General features: G+C 35.7%; 1 protein-coding gene across 8 annotated transcripts in view; it reads right to left on the bottom strand.

The window, feature by feature from the left end:
* Positions 1-19,979, bottom strand: part of gabra1 (gamma-aminobutyric acid type A receptor subunit alpha1) — a 52,847-nt gene that overhangs the window by 24,737 nt on the left and 8,131 nt on the right. For all 8 annotated transcript variants that reach the window (XM_030153849.1, XM_030153848.1, XM_030153850.1 and 5 more), the window contains exons 4-8: positions 17,902-17,969; positions 14,340-14,560; positions 10,079-10,161; positions 8,749-8,892; positions 4,776-4,928 (exon numbers count right to left, since the gene is read on the bottom strand). In XM_030153849.1, the coding sequence (XP_030009709.1) occupies positions 4,776-4,928; positions 8,749-8,892; positions 10,079-10,161; positions 14,340-14,560; positions 17,902-17,969 (669 nt within the window). The remainder of the gene's footprint in view (positions 1-4,775; positions 4,929-8,748; positions 8,893-10,078; positions 10,162-14,339; positions 14,561-17,901; positions 17,970-19,979) is intronic.

Raw genomic sequence — 19,979 nt, 5'->3', positions numbered from 1 at the left:
TCTGTCTGTGTTACATCATACTCATTGGCTGATTATAACACATTTACAAATGAACCTTAAATTAAGCAATAGATTTCCCTTGATGTTAAAAGATCATTTTGGTGATGAACATGTGAAACAGATGTTACGTTCTAATGGATGTGCCAGGGAGCCTGATTGTTTTTGATTAACCAAGTAGACAAAAGACTATAGGGCTGGCATGAATTAGCATGAAACCCTCCAAAAAAGTGCACACTAGGGTTAATGGTTCTTCCACTGATCAGCTAACAATGAGCAAATTTAGGAACACAGAAGCAGCCAGTTCATTTCAATTATGCCCTAAGCAATCCACCAAGACCAGGGCAAATTGCTGTCATTCTAGTCCCTGCTCCCTTCCCATTAGTGACCTCAAGCCCAGGGACAATGTAGGTGAAATAACACCCTGTGATGGAAAGAACCAAAGGCTACAGATGAAGGGCTGTCAGATGTTTTTGAGGTTTCAGGTCATCTTTGGTGTCCATTTGCAAATTAAGAATAATGTGCCTTGGTAGAAGATTTGGTCTGATAATTCCTTCCTCTGGCATTTGAAATAAATTAAGTACAGAAAATTATGTTCCTTTTACCAGATGATTTCTGTTCTGAGATGAGTTGCCTCCTTTTGCAATATTCCAGCTGTGTCAATTCCTAAAAGGGTGAAGACATTCTTTTTTCATGGCTAAGTAATGGCACAGTTGGTAGACTTTGGTAATCACATTTAATAATTTATTGAAAGACTCTTCCTAAATGTTGCCCTTTGAAAGAGAAACCGGTACAAATACATACAACAAGGCAATCTGAATAAAAATTATCCACGCCTTTCTATTGCTACCTTTTCACTGCATGTCTTTAATAAATCCAACAGTAAGTTTGGAGGACGGTTTGCCTTAGCTCAAAGTGTTAGTAAATCTGGCCCATAAGCGATCTGTGACACTTCTAAGACAAGGCAGCTGTGAGTGCTCTTTCATCCTAATAGCACCAGACACATGTACAATGGTTTGATATACCGCATAAATCTTTGACTTAGATGATATCCACAGGATTAAGATGGCAATGAAAGATCTTGATTGTCTGCTATGTCTTTTTAATGATTCATTTACAGCGATATTGACATTGTAACCTCTTTGACGAACCGAGTCATTCATCTGCTGTCTCTGATGATGCATATTAATCAAATCGATGACCTACCTAGTATACTGGGACGCTATGTGGCTCCATGAAACCATGTGCATGTGTTGTTTGTGCATGTTTTCATGCACATGTGTGTGCATCCTACTGCATGCATGTAATCTCACAGAGCAGAACCAGAAATGATGGCATGAGGGACACACATGCCCTAGATAGTTGTTTGAATCTAATCTAGGCCATCCTCATTTCCCCTCGACACGTGACGAGCACTGGAGGTAGCTCACTGTGACACACACACACACATACACACTTATGAAGACACTTACAGCTTGCACACACATATACCAAAACATTGCAGGAAGGGTAAAAAAAAAACCTGCTGTATACTGCAGAGCTGATTCTGTTGTGTGTTTAATGTTTCTGGGAAACCTCTTTAAGTAGCAGACCAGGGGAAACACTAACATCCATGTAAAGACAGAGACAGAAAGAGGGAGGAGGAAAGACAGAGTGAAAGATGGAGGGAGTGAAGACAAATAAGAAGAAGAGAGAGTAGGGTGAGGTAACTCAAGGACATTCATACTGCTGCTGTGCTTTGCTGCTACAGAGCATGCTGCAGACTAGCAAGAGCTTTCCTTTTGGGCGATATTATGTAAGACCTTAGTGTGACAGACAGACAGATACACTACACATACACACACAGACCCACACTAACACACCCAGACACATGCACATTACACACAAATCCACACCCACCCATGAACACTTAGGTTGCACACAGGGATGCACAAACACACACAGTCGTAGACACATACACACATTCCGAGCACGTAAATCTAAATTCACACTGAGCCATGTGCTTGAAATTCTACTGCAACCAGCCACAACTGATTAAAGCTTGTGTTCACCTCATTGGCGCAGAGACAGAATAGAACAGAGCAGCAAAGAAGAGACCAGCATAGAACAGAAATGAGTAGAAACAAATAACAAGGGCTATATCCACTTTTCATTTAGGAAACATGTTCATCTAAATGGAACTGTTTCAGATATAATCACTGTACATTTACACTTGAAATGCATTTCTACGTAGACATTCAAATAAACAGCTTGCTTGGTCAGTAGTAGCATGATAAAACACACTTTATTTATTTTAACTGCATAACAGCTGCGCCAGATAGAAACACCTGTAATTTTTTGTCTACGTAGAACAGCTGATAGTCAACACTGATGTGTCATTTTCTTCCACAAAGACCCACATAACAAAGACGCAATGAATCAGCGAAGGATGTGTAGTGACTGATAAGACCCAAACAGGCAGCAAAAGTGGATGTCTGCTTTACTTTATCTGTCCATCTGGACTTCAACGCTATCCTGGAGCTTACAAACTAAACCAGGGTCAGCAAAAGTCTTTGTGTCAGACATCCTAAATAGGGGTGTGTATTGGGCGATGCGATACAAATCACAATACTAGGATCATGAAACCATATATGACGATGTATCACGATGCTGTTAAAAAGGCAATTTTTTTATTGGTTTTGTTTCTTTTTTTAAAAGATTAATTCCTGGAAGATTGGAATTGCACCAGAAATATGTACAAATACTAAACACATTTTTATTTGATCACAACAGGATCTAATGCTATATCACAAAGTTTTCTTCTATTAAAACGTAAATTATGCTTTACAGACATTACAGTTTAAGATCCTGCTCAAATGTTCATAGTCTATTAGTTCATAATTAACATCATAACATTATTTTTGTGCAATCCCAACAAAGGAACTATCATTTTTTAATAAAAGAATGTTAAATACTAATAAATAAAATATAAACAAAAAAGAAAAACAAAAAAAAACTAAAATGAACCTCCACAATATCTGCATTTGAATAAATACCTAAAAATATGGATACAGTATTGTAAAATGAAATATCGCGATATATTGCAGAACCGATATTTTCTTACACCCCTAATCCTAAAGGGCTGATGTAGCGTGGACATTATGTATATGAGCCAATGAGCAAGCGCCACATCTGTTAACCATCCTCTATAGCACTATAAAGACAGCACCCTTTGTTTTGATTTCAGTGTAAACCATAAAGGTTTATGGAAAAAGCACCACCTTTCATTTTTTATAGATAACTGCTTGATACATAACGAAGGAATTCAGATATTTTATCTTTTCTTCTTGTTGCAGCCTGCATTCAAAATGGCATACTGTCTACTAGTGCATACTGAATGTGGCCAAAAGTACTAATGTAGTATGTGACTAATCTGAAAATCTGCAGTATGACAAAAATACCCAGATGTGTACTGATCCAGCCAAATTTCTCGATACGCCACTCAAGCTATCTGCATGTTATACTGCATCCTACAATGCATTATGGCCATCCTCTTCTTTGTTTGTCTAATGATAGGTCGTAATTTGTGCAATTAGTGCATTATCGCCATCTGCTACAGGAGTTCAAGCTTGAATTCACTACTGGCAAAAATAAAATAGAAATAAAAACCCACAATATTTACAAGTGTAAGTGCATTAAACTGCTTTGGTATGATGTGATATATTTTTATATAGAGAGTTATATGCCGATGTGCTGATAAATAGCAGAGGCTATTCTTGCTAATATGCTAACACTCATGAGCAAATGCACTCGATTTTACAAAGACTTCTTTGAAAAAAGCATCCAGTATTTACCAAATCCATTATGCAGTTCTGAACACAGTCTATTATCTTCTGCAGGAAGTTAAAACCACATGGTCGTATTGTTGCAAGTACAGCCTGTACAAACATGCTCTCTGTTCATTGACATTAAGGCAGTGTTTTTCAACCTTGGGGTCGGGACCCCACGTGGGGTCGCCTGGAATTCAAATGGGGTGGCCTGAAATTCCACTTTGTGCAGTAATCTACACCTGGCTTTTCTGCCTCCATCCATAATAATATCCATTAAATAGACTAAATGATGTCTAAAATTAATGATTATTTGCAAAATAGTATAGCAAACTGTTACATGATCAAAAACAAATTAATTTTAGCCAAAAAAAAAAAAAAAAAGTCCCTGTTTTGAATGTCTGGGGTCACCAGGAATTTGTGATGTTAAAATGGGGCCACGAGCCAAAAAGTTGGGAACCACTGCATTAAGGAAAGCAACTGGTGTCATGGGTCAATGACAACAGTGTGTGTGAAGGCTGTGTGTCATTTACAGCTGCTTCTATTCAAAGACAGTTGATAGAAATGCTATAAATCTGAAATAAAAAAGTGCATGTTGTAATATAAAGTAATTTTTCATTTGCATAAACTGAGCAAATGTTTATGTAATTTATCTTAAGACTTAACATTAGCCGCTAACAGTTATTGCATTTACATAGTTGACTTTTTTCCCAAATGAATTTATTTTGAAAAAGGAATAATTACATAATGCCGTATTATGACAGCTCACTCTCTGAAAAGCATATTTGTTGAATTTTATTAGAGCAGATATGTTTTTATTTTTTTTATTTTTTTTGCGACACAGGTGGTTTTGATCGAGGACCAAATGTCTCATCATCCCATCCTCCACATTAATTTTCAAAGAACAGATTCGAAAACCCTCTGGTGATGGACTCCCTTCTATAACCACAGATGTTCAGAAAGCAAACTCACCAAAGACAGTCCTGGCAGGGACAGACTCTCTGTTAAGCCAGAAAGACACCTGGGAGAGGATGACTGTCATGATGCAGGGTAGATACGTCTGGATCACAAAGTAACCGATTTTCCTCTTCAGGTGGAAGTGGGTCGTCATCACAATGTACTCTCCTGTGATCAGCAAACAGGCACAACAACGAAATCATGAAGAATGCATAAAAATGACAATATGCAACAATATATCGCACACTTGTTGTTTGTGTTACTAGCCTAAAGTGTTTTGGCAGGCAGTTTTATTGTAGTGAAAATTCAGTGGAGCAGTTCTTGGAGTCATTTGTCCACACATTCGATAGTGAGACATGATCAATGTTGTAGTTGCTTTTATAGCCAGTTACAAATTCAGTATGTTCAGTCATAGTCAGAAGTATTAGCCTTAGTAGCAGCAAAGGGGATGGTTGTAATATGTTGTTGATTTTACGATTTTCCACTTAAATGCACAGTCGACATAGTAGTTGACGCTATGAAGTAGTGTGGGATGGTGTGTTATTTTACCATGACTGTCAATGAGCGTTCATGTGACATTACTCATGTTTACAGTTTTATTCATACATTTAGTGGCACATTTTTATGCTATGTCTCGTCATTCCATAAAAATACCTGCAAGTAATGTTAAAGCAGTGTTTTTCAACCTTGGGGTCACCTGGAATTCAAATGGGGTTGCCTGAAATTTCTAGTAATTGATAAAAATAATAAAAAAAACTTACCAATAAAAAATATATGGTGAGTTGAGAGAGACAATCACAATCCATAAAAGACATAACAAACTGTGAAGGTGAAACTGAAGCACTGTGGTACTGTTTATCTTTCAAATGTTCATTGTGGTCAGTTTCAGATGCTGCAGCTCTTTCATAATTCATAGTTTGAGTTCTTGTTTGTTCAGTATTAATTGTCAGCCTTGTAAATCCAAGCTGGACTGACTGTACATATCCTGACCAAGGAAAATCAAATTCTCACTTTGTGCAGTAATGTACACCTGGCTTTTCGGTCTCCGTCCATAATAATATACATTATACAGGGTGACACAAAAAAACGGGAACTTTTTAACAATCCAATAAAACCAAGAGTGATGGAAGAAAAATATTTTATTCATAGTAATTGAAACCTTAAAACATGCCATTTAAGAAACAATGATGGAATTTTCTTTTTTTTTTTAAATTACAGGGTGACCCAAAAAAACGGGAATTTTTGAAGTGCGTATTGGCAGACATGAGCAAGTGGCAGCACTGCGAGACAGTGACCTTGAGCAAGTAAACACACCCCTATTTTAGTAACCATTGGCGGCTGTGCGAGAATTGTTCGGTAACCGTGTGATCTCAAGATTGGGTAACGTTCCCTGGCCCCCTAGATCACCAGATTTATCCGTTTGTGATTTTTTTTGTTGTGGGGCTATCTCAAGAGTAAAGTGTACACGTCTCGACCAAGAACTCGGATGAGTTAAAACAGAGAATTCCGGATGAAATTCACAGTATCCCAGCTGAGATGTTGCAGCGGTCAGTGAGGAATCTCAACGGCAAATTTCAAGAATGCATTCGTAGAGGAGGACGCCATCTACAGGAAGTAATTTTTAAACAATGAAAATTCCATCATTGTTTCTTAAATGGCATGTTTTAAGGTTTCAATTACTATGAATAAAATATTTTTCTTCCATCACTCTTGGTTTTTTTGGATTGTTAAAAAGTTCCTGTTTTTTTGTGTCACCCTGTATAGACTAAATGTCGTCTAAAATGAATGTTTAATTGCGACATAGTATAGCAAACTATTACGTGATCAAAAACAAATTAACTTTAGCACAAAAAAAAAAAAGTCTCAGTTTTGAATTTCTGGGGTTGTCAAAAATTTGTGATGTTAAAATGGTGTCACGAGACATAAAGTTTGGGAACCATCGTGTTAAAGGTTTTAATAAAGGAGATATGATGCCACTGAAGTGAAATTATTGGTAATGTAACATAGACCTAGTTGTTAGACATTTTAATTCAATAATGTCTACATTTAGGATTTACTCCATCGTGTTAATCTGCAGGACATTACTAAAACAAGCTCAGTATACTCACTTGGGAGCTTGTGCCCAGTAAAGTAAAGTGTAGATAAGGGTAGAAGGCTGTTTAAGCAAGCATTACTTTGTGCCTTCAGTTAGCATCACTGCAAACAGGTCACCCATTTTATGCTGTCACTAATTTTGCCAGTATCAATGGACCAAAAAATAGAGGTGGAAAAAGATGTAATGGCCAGTAGGGAAATGATAAAACTAGGACAAGGCCTGTCATTTGTGAAGCTACAAACTAAGGACGTGGATGAACTGATGCCGCTGTCACATTGAGTAGTTTTGGACACATGAACATAATGTGTGCAGGTAAATAACAGAAAATGATCAAGATCAACCATATAGGTCATGGGTGTCAAACTGATTTTAGTTCAAGGGCCACATACAGCATCATGTGATCTCCAGTGGGCCAGACCAGTAAAATAACAGGCATATTAACTTTTACATACCTAAAAATCCAAAATTTTCACTTTGTTTTAGTATGAAAAAGTCCAATTGCATCCGGTAAGAAATCTGTTATGAGGAAATGGTTAAAAGTAGAACCACCCAGCGTTGATGAATGGATTGGAATTGTCTATGAGATTTATGTTATGGAGAAGATATCCATTTCCCTCGGAGCTGGAACAGAAAAATTTTATAATATCTGATCCAAATGGACTGAGTACGTAAAACCAATCAGATCTGATTTCATCTGATTGTATTTGTACTTTGTGTGAGCTTATCTGCTTTTTTGTGAGGTGGTGCGCTCCCCTGTTCTGTTCTATTTTGTTGTGTTATTGTTTCAACTGCAGTTAATGCTCCGTAAAAGGAAATTCTAGAAAGGTAATATGGATATCATCACTGAAACTTTCTATAGCCATTCTATTGTGTTTTCTTGAATGATAAAGGCTGTAATTAATGTATGTGATGGACATTTGCCTTTGCAATAAAAATATAATTTCAAAAAAAGAAAAAGTCCAATTGCATTTTGAAAAAATGAACCTCAACAATCATGGAAACTTGATGTTTGTTAAGAAAAATAAGTGCAACTTCAAGAATATTATGTCTCAGCTTATTATTAACACAACTTACAAATCCGAGTGAATCTATTATTTTGTTAAAATTTAACTTTAGTTTTTTTCCTTAAAACATTATAGGCTGTTCATATTTGTTCAGGTTATTCACATTTTATTGTGAGAATAGTCTGTAATTGTAAATAAATAAATAAATAAATACATATATATATATTTTTTTTTATTTTTATTTTTATTTATATATATATATATATATATATATATATATATATATATATATATATATATATATATATATATTGATTGAATGATTGATTGATTGATTGATTGATTGATTTCTAATATGGAAATGATACAAGCTTCCTGATTGCTACTAATTGACTTCTTTGCACAACATAATATAGAAATGAAAATTCAAGGAAGCATAGAATAATAATTGACACAAAAAAGAAAAAGAAAAAAAGTCAAGGAGCTTATTAGCTCTCACCCCTTTGTCTAAATCAACTATATATATGTATATATATATATATATATATATATATATATATATATATATATATATATATATATATATATGTATATATATACACACACACACACACACACACACACACACACACATACATACATACATACATACATACACATACACTTACATATACATATATACACATATATGCATATGCACACATATACACACCCATGCACATACTGCTATTTGACACCCTTGATTCTTAATAGTTTCAGTGTAATTTTTCCATTTTGCAAATTCGGACCAAATTGGACCCTTTGGTGGGCTGGTTTTGGCCCCCGGGCCGCATGTTTGACATCCCGGATATAGGTGTTCTGTTAACATCATAACTAACTGAAAACCCACCTGTGCTGGACTGCACCACTCCAGAATCCACACTCTGCCCCATCAGATCATACTGGTTTAATCTGGACCCGTCCTCTGCTACCACCACAGACTGGGCAGCGCCTCTGGTCCACACGTACACCACCTCTGCCCGAGTGTAGGCATCTGCCAAAGAGGGACAAAGTGAAAAGTTATAAATTATTCTGCTGCCGTGATTTTCTCATCACGTGTTGCCTTGCGGGTTATATTTTTGGAGCTCTGTGGGATACCACTAAGAAGAAAAAAAAAAACGATCTAAAATGAGGTCTCCCGCTCAGTTCTTCTGTTTTAGTCTTACCTCATGTCATCTTGTCAGTTCTACATGTCTAGTCTAATTGACTTGTTAAGCCTATTAGAAAGCATTCGTTAAATGTTACCTTCACTCACTAATCTCCAGTCTTTTATCACATCCTTCATTATTTCATTCTTCCTCTGTCATATTTTCTTGGTTTTTAATTCTCATTCCGTCTCAATCCGCTTCGCGTCACGTCACATAATGTCATTCCTTAAAAGACGCACGTCAAAATACAAACATCTCAACAGGACGACATGACCTTAAAACAGCAAAGTCAGTCTTTTCTTCCCTCCAGCGACCCAACCTGTCAAAGCTGCAGTGTGGCTCGACCACTGCAGAGGAAAGGATGGGTCGACTGCAGACTGCAGCATAAGGCAGAGAGCTCATCACTGAAATATTTAGGGAGTGAGTTCAATTTAAAGGGGGGGTGGGGGGGTGGTGAGGCTTGGTCCTCTCACTCATGCTGTGCAGCTGTCTAAGGAATGGCACAGAGACAGTGTCACGTTCGCATCTCTATATTTCATTTTGGCTTTATTTTTGGCCTTTTCTCTCATGCTCTGCCCAGTCTCTTTCCAGTGTTCTCTCATTTCCTATTCATGTCTCAATCCTCCATTATTCTGTCTCTCGTTATGCCTTCTCAAGGATGATGCAGGGTAGGGGTAGCTGTCAGCTATGAGCAGCTGGTGTGATGCTCTGGAAATCTTTCAGAGGGTGCAACCTTGGATAAACACAGGTCTGAGCGTTGCATGCCTGCCAGGGTCTTGCAGGGTCTGGCAGGGTTGGATAGGGGAGACCAGAGGGGACCAGAGGGGATTTAGCGGACAGTTCCTCTGGGAGAACAGCTGTTACCACACTGTCATCCCTTATCAGAGACTGGTGGCAGTGGCCGCTCTTCCACTTGGATGAGGTAGTGACAGCATGTCAGAATAGCATGTGAGACTGGATTTCTGCGCAGTTTGTCCATGAGCATTAATGTGCATGTATGTCAACTTGTGTGTGAGTAAGCTGCCCACTTACAGCTTCCGAACTTGAGTGGACAAGCATGGGCGTCCATAGGGAAGTCTTCTAGATGCATGGGGCATTCTGCTCTTACTGTAAGCCTAGAATGAACCACACAGATAAAGACACTGAATTAGTAAAATAATCAGTGGCAAGATATTCAGATTGTCTTTAACCCTTTCATGCACACTGGTCACTACAGTGGACAGCTATTCTACAGCTGTTCTCCATTATATTCATGGATTTTATTTTATTTATTTATTTTTTTACACTTATCTTTATTAAAGTTTTAAGACACTACATATCTTTTCTGACATGAATCGGTAACATTATGTAGATCTCTACTGACCATAAACCCCCAGAATCGCAAGCCCTCCTCATAGTTTTCTCACAATTTATCAGTAAATACATGTTTCTGTGCGTCAAAAATTAAATGTGTGGTGTCCAGCTGAGTGGACATTTTTGCAATTTCATGAAAAATAGGTTCATAAGATTTTTTTTTTCATTATTTTTTTAAAAAAAAATTTTAAATTATTTTTATTTTATGTATTTTTTTTTTTATTTATTTTTCAGAAGAAAATATTCAATCGCATTGTTTTTTTCATGCCCAAAGAGGAACAAAAACACTCAGAAAAAAATGTTGATTAAGGTTCTCATAATTCGTGCATGAAAGCGTTAAAGGCGACTGGAACAATGAGTGACAAATCAGAACAGGAAGTCTACAGAAACATGTGGTGTAATATTTATTTTTTTATTTTCTTTCAGTCTCTCAGCGCCAAACATTGTCAAACTGCAGCTACTTTTCCCTAGACCAACAGAAACGCTCCAGTTCCTTGAGCTGTGGGTTTCTCTTTCCTGACAGCTTGGTGAAAAACAGCATGTCAGGCCACCCGTGACACACTAATCTCCCATCCATCCCTCATCTCGCTCATCTGTGACAGCAATATGGGCTCCGCCTCCACCCCCCTCCCCCTGCTAGTAAACATGCTAAAACAAATGTTTTATGATCCTTGCCGTAGACATCTCACATTAACATCGCTCTGTGTTGTACATCAGCATTTGCATCTTAAAAGGTTTTATTTACCCACAAGTGCAACTGAGATGCCATGTGTGGTTCTAAACTCAGCTCAGCTACTAGTGCACCTTATCTTCTTGCTTCCAACTGTCAGCTAGCATCCCCAAAGTGATAAATCATGACAGTGTAAAACAATTTTATTTTTCCTGAAGAACACTACAATAGGAAAATGACAAATTGTAATGAAAATGTATGAGCTATGCAGGACTTAGAAATGGCTGACCATAATGTGTAAGAATTACTACTGTAGTGTGCTATTTCTGTGTAAAAAGATGTCTCGCTATAAAGCCTGCCTTTGTCTGGCATTCTCTTGGAAAAATCATATTTCTGTGTTTGTATCTTGAATAGGGATAAACTATATATATTTATACATGTGTCTTGGCATTTTCTACAAAATGTGCTGAATTTTGAGATGTACCTCGGTGCCATGAGATGTCACAAGCACTTTTATTAAATCCGATTGTCAAAATAAAATGCAAAGATAGTTTTGTTCCCAGCCTGAAAATACACAGCTGCAAAAGCTCGTATATGAAACGAAAGATAAGAAAAACAGCCCCACACTTCAGTAACTACCATAGATTTAGATTCTGTGATTCTATGTAAATAACAGGATTTTGCAGAGAGTGTTAGATCATGGTAATATTGCGTGGCTGTTGAGTGGATTTCTGTCATTTTTGTGTGATTCTGCAGTCTGTCGACACTAAAGGTTTTCAGTTGGTGTACAGAGATAGTTTATGTACTGTTTTTTTTTTTTTTTTACTGCCACTGAGGAAATACAGTAAATAGATTTAGGTGTTAACTGAGTTCAGACTGCATCAGTGGAGGAATTCAGTGAGCTGCTGGTGGCTGTAGACATCTAACCATGCAATAATCCTGGTTACTAGAGTAAACAACATTAAGGATCTTTTATGTTGTGGCTGCAGAAACCAACACAGTACTGTACTCTGTGTCCAGGGTATCTGTACATGTTCATTTATGTGATCCTGCAGGCTTTCCCATTGGTTGGGATTCATTTATAAACCACTCCTTGGGCAGCTTTTTTTTTTTTTTTTTTTTTTATCTTTGTATATGCATGTGAACAAACAGAAAGCAATACAGCCTGTACTCTCAATATGTACTAGAAATGATGTCCCTAGAGTCAGAACAGACTAGAAAGCTTTCCGATATGCTGTTTCTTCCTCCTGGAATAATTTACAGAATGATGTAGACCTGCCAGGAATACTTTGGGGGGATGGGGATGTTTTGAAGGCTATTCTCAAAGTGTATTGCTTCTAAACACTGCAAAAATCAAAATCTTACCAAGTGTATTTTTCTCATTTCTAGTCAAGATAATTTTCACTTGTTCCATTGGTAGATTTTTTTTTTTTTTGCTTGAATTAAGCAAAAAAAAAAATCTTGAATTAAGCAAAAAAATCTCAAATTAAGCAAAAAAAAAAAATCTTGAATTGAGCAAAAAAAAAAAAAAAATCTGAATCAAGCAAAAAAAAAAAAAAAAAAAAAAAAAAAAAAAAAAACCTCTTGAATTTAGCAAAAAAAAAAAAAAAAAAATCTGAATTAAGCAAAAAAAAAAAAAAAAAAAAACTCTTGAATTAAGGAAAAAAATTCTGCCAATGGAACAAGTGAAAATTATCTTGGTAAGATCTCTTGAAATAAGATTTTCAAGATCTATTGTGTAAAAATAAGTTCATATATCTCACTGAAAAGTTACTCTTTAGGTGATTATGTCTTATTTAAAGTGTGATGAGATATTTTGAGTAGAAATGAGAAAATAGATTTGGTAAGATTTGGATTTTTGCAGTGAAATTGAGTTGATTTTTTTTTTGTTTTTGTTTTTTTTGTTTTGTTTTTCATCTCTGTCTTCAATTAGTTCTTGATTTTTATTGCATTTTAATAGATGTTATATTTGTTCATTTGCAGTGTGTAAAAGTGGTTTGTTGTCTTTTTCCTGTGCAACTTGGACAGACTTTAATCTCTAAGAGGATTTGACCTTGTTAATTAAAGAGCAAAATTATGGAAAGTGTGAAAATATTTTTTGGTTTATTGTGAAAGTGTGATTTTCTGTAGTGGCGCATTAGAGAAGACACAAAATGGTATTTTCATCTTTTCTATATTCTATATGTATACCTATCAACCCTTAGGGGTCCATGGTCACGGCCCCGTGACTGAATCACATGACTTGTTCATCACGTCGTAGCGTCGGAAGTCGGTCACGTAGACCACTGGGGACAATTGCATTCAAAAATATGGACTTGAAACATTCCCCCACTTTTTATTTGATGTTGATAGAGCAAGTACAACTGGATATATGACGTTTTGAAACCGGAGTAAACAAGCGATATAGCGTTATCATTGCGATATAAAGCAAGCGTTATATTTCTGACCATATCTGTCATTTTTTGTCCCTTTTCAAAACAGAAAAAAATGGCAGAATCTGCGGATTCTAATCCACAGACTGCATTAGCATTACAGGTAAGGGTGAAGACGACCCCCACCTGAACCGGGGGGCGGGTGAGAAAACCGGACAAAACAAGCGATATAAAAAGATATGCTTTTACGTCAAATATTTGAGCACACTTTTCATTTATTACAATTTTAATCTTATATACCTAATATTTGGAACCAATATTCACTTTTAAAGCCTTTGAAAATGTTTTTTAAGCATTTTCATGTTATTTATGCAATAAATGATGTACATTTTTCAAATCGGATTTTATATATTTTGTGTGTTTTTTGACCTTTTGTGTTAATACAGGGTGTCCCATAAGTCTCCATACATAGGAAAAATAAACGTTTCTTGACATAAACCATTTTTATTTATATAATATGCTCTATATGACTGCCATTTTGTCGGGAACACATTTCAATGCGTGTCCTCCACTGCTGAAGAACTATAAAGAAGAAATATAAAGAAATACATGTTAGAACCATGGAATGTATTATATCTCCTATGTATGGAGACTTATGGGACACCCTGTATAGTAGGTTAAAGTGAAAAAATAATAGGCAGATGAGGTAGATGAAGTTGTGCTGAGAAAAAACTGATACCAAACATGGGTATAGTAAACATTTCTTTATATCGTATATAAAGGCAAAATCAAAAGTACTCAAAAACGGCCTAAATAGGCTCAGACTCCTAAAGGTTAAACGTCAATCTACTGCTAAGGCTGTTATTTTGAACTGTTACACTGAACCGTGTTTTCCTACCTCATGGTGTACAGCAGTGTCCCTTCCTCTGTAATTCGCAGCAGCTTGTTTGGCATTGTCATGTTGTGAGCCACTGACTTCTTGCCGTTGTGGAAGAAAGTATCAGGGGTCCAGATCTTGCTGGCCATCAGGTTGTTGAGACGCAGTACAGCCATGGGGCCTTTGAACTTTAACCTTTCGTCCTTCCAGCTCTGTCTGAAGAAGACATCGATGGTGTACTCCTACAGGAGGACAAGTGGAAACAGAAGTGAGGGCAGGCAGAAGCACAAGCCAAAGAAACAGGAAGCTCCACTCTCTTTCTATATTTTTCTCCCGCAAACTGGCTTTCGCAAGACGCTGAGTAACCACACCTTATTTTCTCCCTTTTACCCTTTTTCATGTTTGCACTTTCCTTTTCTTCTCTTTGTGTCACTTTGACTTTCTTATGGTAGCCTTGGCCTGGTTTCCCTGCTGGTAACTGTCGCTTCATGTTAAAGGCTCTGATACACATACAGAGGATCTAGAGGAGTTTCCTGGCTTGTGTCCTTTCAGAAGAATGTCTGCATTTTATAACATGGTAATTGGTCAGCACAGTTATGTGGTTGCCTTTCCATTTGTTTTTTTTTTGTTTTTTTTTCTCTCTTTTTCATTATTTGCTTAATTACTGTGTGGTCTTCTAAATGCACCAAACGAAAATGGAGCAATATTTGGTTATTAGGTATTGCATTGTTGGTTAAGTGGCAGAAATAATCATTGTTAGCGTTTTTTCATGCAGAAAACTTCTTTGCTCGGTAATCTGAATTACAGTGGACACAAAAAGGAGGCTCTGGACACAAAATTAAGAGGACATTTCATTTTGAAGCCAGCTAATGACTATAGCTGAGAGCAGATTTTAATGATTCCACATGACTGCCTGGGAAGAGTAAAGCGAGCCCGTAAAAATTACAGTGCAGCCTGTTTTTTCTTTTTTTTCCTTTTTTTTTTGTCCTCTTCCCCTCCTTCTTTCGCTCGGTCCGAGTTAGATAATTAGTATGAGCTTAAACAGAGCTTCAAGGTAATAGAAGAGGAGGATAGGGACAGGCTAGAGATGGAGAAAATGCTGCTTAGTTCTTCCTTCTGGCTTTACCACAGCAGTGAAGTAGTCGTGGCCCGTATGTCAGCCAGTGCAATTAACTGAGATTATGTCAAATACTGTACGGACACTTCACGTGCGTAAAACAAGAGTCATTATTTTCAAGCAGTAAAAAAGAAGCAGTGAGATTAATTGGGGCGCCAGTGCACGGGGCAAAACTCAGATGGTCATATTTAAACAGCCCACAGCTTTCTTAGGTAGCATATGGTTCACATTTTGATGATGCATTTTAAATTCATAAGAAAATTTTTGCTTTGATGCTGTGTTTTTTCTGCACATCATTTGGTCAATCGAGGAATTTTTTAATAAGATTAGTTTTTTTAATTAGAGCAGCATGTTTGAAACAGTATTTGGCATCTTTATATTTGATCCACTGTTATTAAATTTACAGAACAAAACTGAAACCAGCCAATTAATCCCTAAATGTATGGATAAGGATGTCATAATGTTGCACTGGGACCTGATTATCAACATTTGTCTTGGTTCCAGTTTCTAATAAAGACAAATCAGTATTAAAATGCTTTTGACAACAAAATTACAGTATTTTATAGTTTTTGTAATTCTTTTTTCGTTTGGTTTTTTATGTGTGTTTTAGTGTTTTGTTTTGTTTTTTTTTCTGTTTTTTATATTTGATTTTCATGTTTTATTGATATATTTTCTAATAATTCTATCCTGTTGTATCACTGTAAAATGTTTAATGGATGAAAAGAAGGAAAAAAAAAAACACTAGATAGTGACTTACAAAAAATTTGCCTTTGACATATTCTCCTGTACTTACTTTAAACAAACAAAACATTTTTTTTTTTTTTCTCATTTCATAAACACAGTTTGGAGTCTTAACAGTAACACAGAAGTATTTTATAGTTTTTGTAATTCTTTTTTTGTTTGTTTTTTTTATGTGTTTTAGTGGGGTTTTTTTTGTTTTTTTTGCTGTTTTTTATATTTGATTTTCATGTTTTTATTGACATATTTTCTTATAATTATATCCTGTTGTATCTGATACAATGTTTAATGGATGAAAACAAAGAAAAAAAAAAAACAATAAATAGTGAGTTACCAAAAAAAAAATGCCTTTGACATATTCTCCTGTACTTATGTTAAACAAACAAAACATTACATTTTTTTTCCTCATTTCCTAAACACAATTTGGAGTCTAAACAGTAACACACAGTTGTGCATAATATACATGCAGGAGTGTCATTTATGAAATAATTGGTTGTCGGTGAGCAGAGAAATACTCAGATGGTCATGTTTAAACAGCCCACAGCTTTCTTGGGTAGCATATGGAGTGTGGAAATAACATTGATTGGTATTTTGATGTCGCTGTTGATGCAATCAGCATAGATTTGGTACCAGTTTCTTAAACAGAGCAGCACATGAAGCCAAATAAACAATATTCAGTGCTGTTCTTTTTGATTCACTACTATTACATTTAACCCATAAAGACCCAAACAACACTGGCAATTAAAATCATCTACTGATCTAAACTGTTTAATATCTGTTGATCCACTAAATCTATCAATACATGCAAATAATTGGTGTAAAAAATACAGTTTTACATCTTTTCACGGTCATCAGATATGTCCCATTTGGATGCTCAGAGGCTCCGTAGTTACCGTGGAAACACCATCATCTTCTACAACATTGATTTGCCAGTAAAACTCATGGAGTTGTGGATGGAAATACTTGGGTTATGTTCAGTTAATGACATTTTACCAAAAAAGTCACTTTTTCTGCTGTTTTCTTTGTTTTTGATATGATAACCTTCAACACTAATCTGAGCTTTTATGAATACCTACATGATCAGTAAATTAAATATAGAAAAACCTGATTTGTACTGATAAAATGCAAAATACAGAGTATAATATTACAATAAATGGTGATAAATCACTTAAGAAAGGTTAGAAATAGAGAAAATTTCATTTGGGAACTGACACAAAAGAAGTGCTGGGTCTTTATGGGTTAAATAGCTAATTAAAGACAAACAATACATGTCTGATGGATGAATTAGTACGTTACAACTTTGCTCTTCAACTTGATTTCCAGCACTGTTATTAGCTCTAGTATTTTAATGAAGACAAATTAGTGATGAAACAAGTCTGAAATACTGTCCTTAACAGACAGAACAAAGAATTTATCATTTCATGAGCATAGTCTGAGTCACACATGATCATACATGCCACAAATCATATTTGCCATTTATGTAGCGTGCGATTAGTAACTGTGAGACTGCGAGACAGAAAAAAAGAAAATAAAAAAAAAAAAAAAAAAATTGCACATGTGACAGTTTTATTACCACATGAAGTGTTAATGAAATTAATCATCAAATTAATAAACATTTCCTCGGTTAAAGACCACTGTGTCCAAAGAGGTTAAAAGACACTGATGAGAAGGGGAGAGACGGGGACATAGGGAGACTGGTGACATTTACAAAGGCGAAGAGACTCTTACCATGTCATGGTCCGAAACTGGCCCAATACTAGTCACGAAAATGTCAGTCTTGACTTCAGTTACACGCTCTGTTGAAGCAGGAAATTGCCAGAGTGAGTGACTATCAGTGACATTCATTAGCCCCTAACTACCTGTTAATACAAGACCACCTGGCTGCAGCCTCTGATCCATTCAATCTATTTAACATTTTTTTTTAACACTCAGACACCTCCACACTCACACACATACACAATGTAAACCCCCCTCCCAAAAAACAGCACCATAAAAATGTCCAATTTGGATGTCGATAACCATTTATGCTGGTATTGGTCTCAGTGTCAGCTCCATTACCCAGACACTGGTTTAATTTCTTAATAAATTTACTTACTGAAAAAATATGCCACTCTTGTACAATAATGCTGATATTCAGAATAAGTCTAGTGGGTATATTCATTTGGAAGTGTTAGCAAGGTAATGTGTGTGTTCTTTGCAATTCTGACGCTGAAATATGAGAGCATGATTTATAAATGATACCCATCATATTCCATAATTTCTTCCTCTTAGCTGCTGGACTTCTTCCAGTCCTGGTTTCATTCCCTGTCTGTTTGATGCCTGCTGCATCACTCTGAGCGGTCCTCACATATCCTTCACATACCAATTTTCACATTATCTCTCCTGCTTTTTTCTCCCGTTCTGTCTTTCTTTGGTTTGTTTTTTCTCATTCTCAGCTCAGGACTTGTCTCAGTCTCCAACCATTTTGTTTCTTTTTCTAACAAAACGCTAAATAACTGGACTCCACACGTTTACACACAAAGGATTTTATTCATGGACTTGAATTTTTAACACTGTAAATACCAACATCCTGCCACACCGCCTTTCTGATCTCCAGGTTCACTCCACACTGATTTTATGGATAAAGGACTTTTTAATGGACACACCACAGCATATGTTTTTAAATCAGGGGTCTCAAACTCATTTTAACTCAGGGGCCACATTAACCCTTTCATGCACGAATTATGAGAACCTTAGTCAAGATTTTTTTTTTTTTTTCTGGAGTGTTTTTATACCTCCTTTGGCATAAAAAAAAAATTGCGATCGAGTTTTTTTTTTTTTTTTTCATGGAGTTACAAAAATGTCCATGCATTTAATTTTTTAAGTAAAGAAATATGTATTTAAAACCCAATATCAGAAAGTAAAATGAAAACAATGAAATAAAAACATTTTTAAGGCTGCTAATTTGATGTTTTCTCACATTTTACCATATTGTAATGCTAGTTATTACCTCATTTAATATGCAAAAAACAACTCTTTTTGTCTAACAAATAACAACTGATTTACACTTAAACATGTTAGTGCAGATCAGGTTTATCAAGAACAGCAAAGTTACAGTAATGGTATGAATTGCAGTGTATTATAGGATGTTGCATAAGTGTCCACTGTGTTGGCTCATATGGAACTAAAACAACAAAACCTATGAATATACAAGAAAACAGCTGTAGAATAACTGTCCACTGTAGTGACCACAATGCATGAAAGGGTTAAGCCACATTTTATCTGAAGTGGGTTGGACCAGTAAAATAATAACATAATAACATATAAATAATATCAACTCCAATCTTTCCTCTATGTTTTTGAGCAAAAAAAGTAAAATTATGTGATGAAAATGTTTCCATCTACCAACTATCTTTTAAAACAATGTGAATAACATGAACAAACTGAAATTTCTTAAGAAAACTAGGTGCAATTTTAACAATATTATGTCTCAGTTTATGATTTACACATGTAAATTACAACTTACAGATCACAGTGGATCAACAAATACACAAAACATTTAATAACAGGCAGAATATTGGTAAACTTGCACTTCAGACATTTTAAAATTTTCATATTTGTTCAGATTATTCACGTTTTTTTTTTTTGCGAAATGACCGTTTGTTTTAGTGTAAATACAGTAAAATGACAGGGAAATGCTTATATTCAGAAAGAGAAAAATTTGAAGTTGTGAGTATTTAAAGGTTATTATGATAGTTATTATGAGATGAAATTGTGGAACCTGAACTAAAATAATTAATATATTCAGTGTAATTTTTGCATTTAAC

This window comes from Sphaeramia orbicularis, chromosome 14 (genome assembly GCF_902148855.1).
Source record: "Sphaeramia orbicularis chromosome 14, fSphaOr1.1, whole genome shotgun sequence".
NCBI classification, from domain to species: domain Eukaryota; kingdom Metazoa; phylum Chordata; class Actinopteri; order Kurtiformes; family Apogonidae; genus Sphaeramia; species Sphaeramia orbicularis.
Note: the sequence above shows the minus strand (reverse complement) of the source record. Positions and strands in the feature narration are given on the sequence as shown.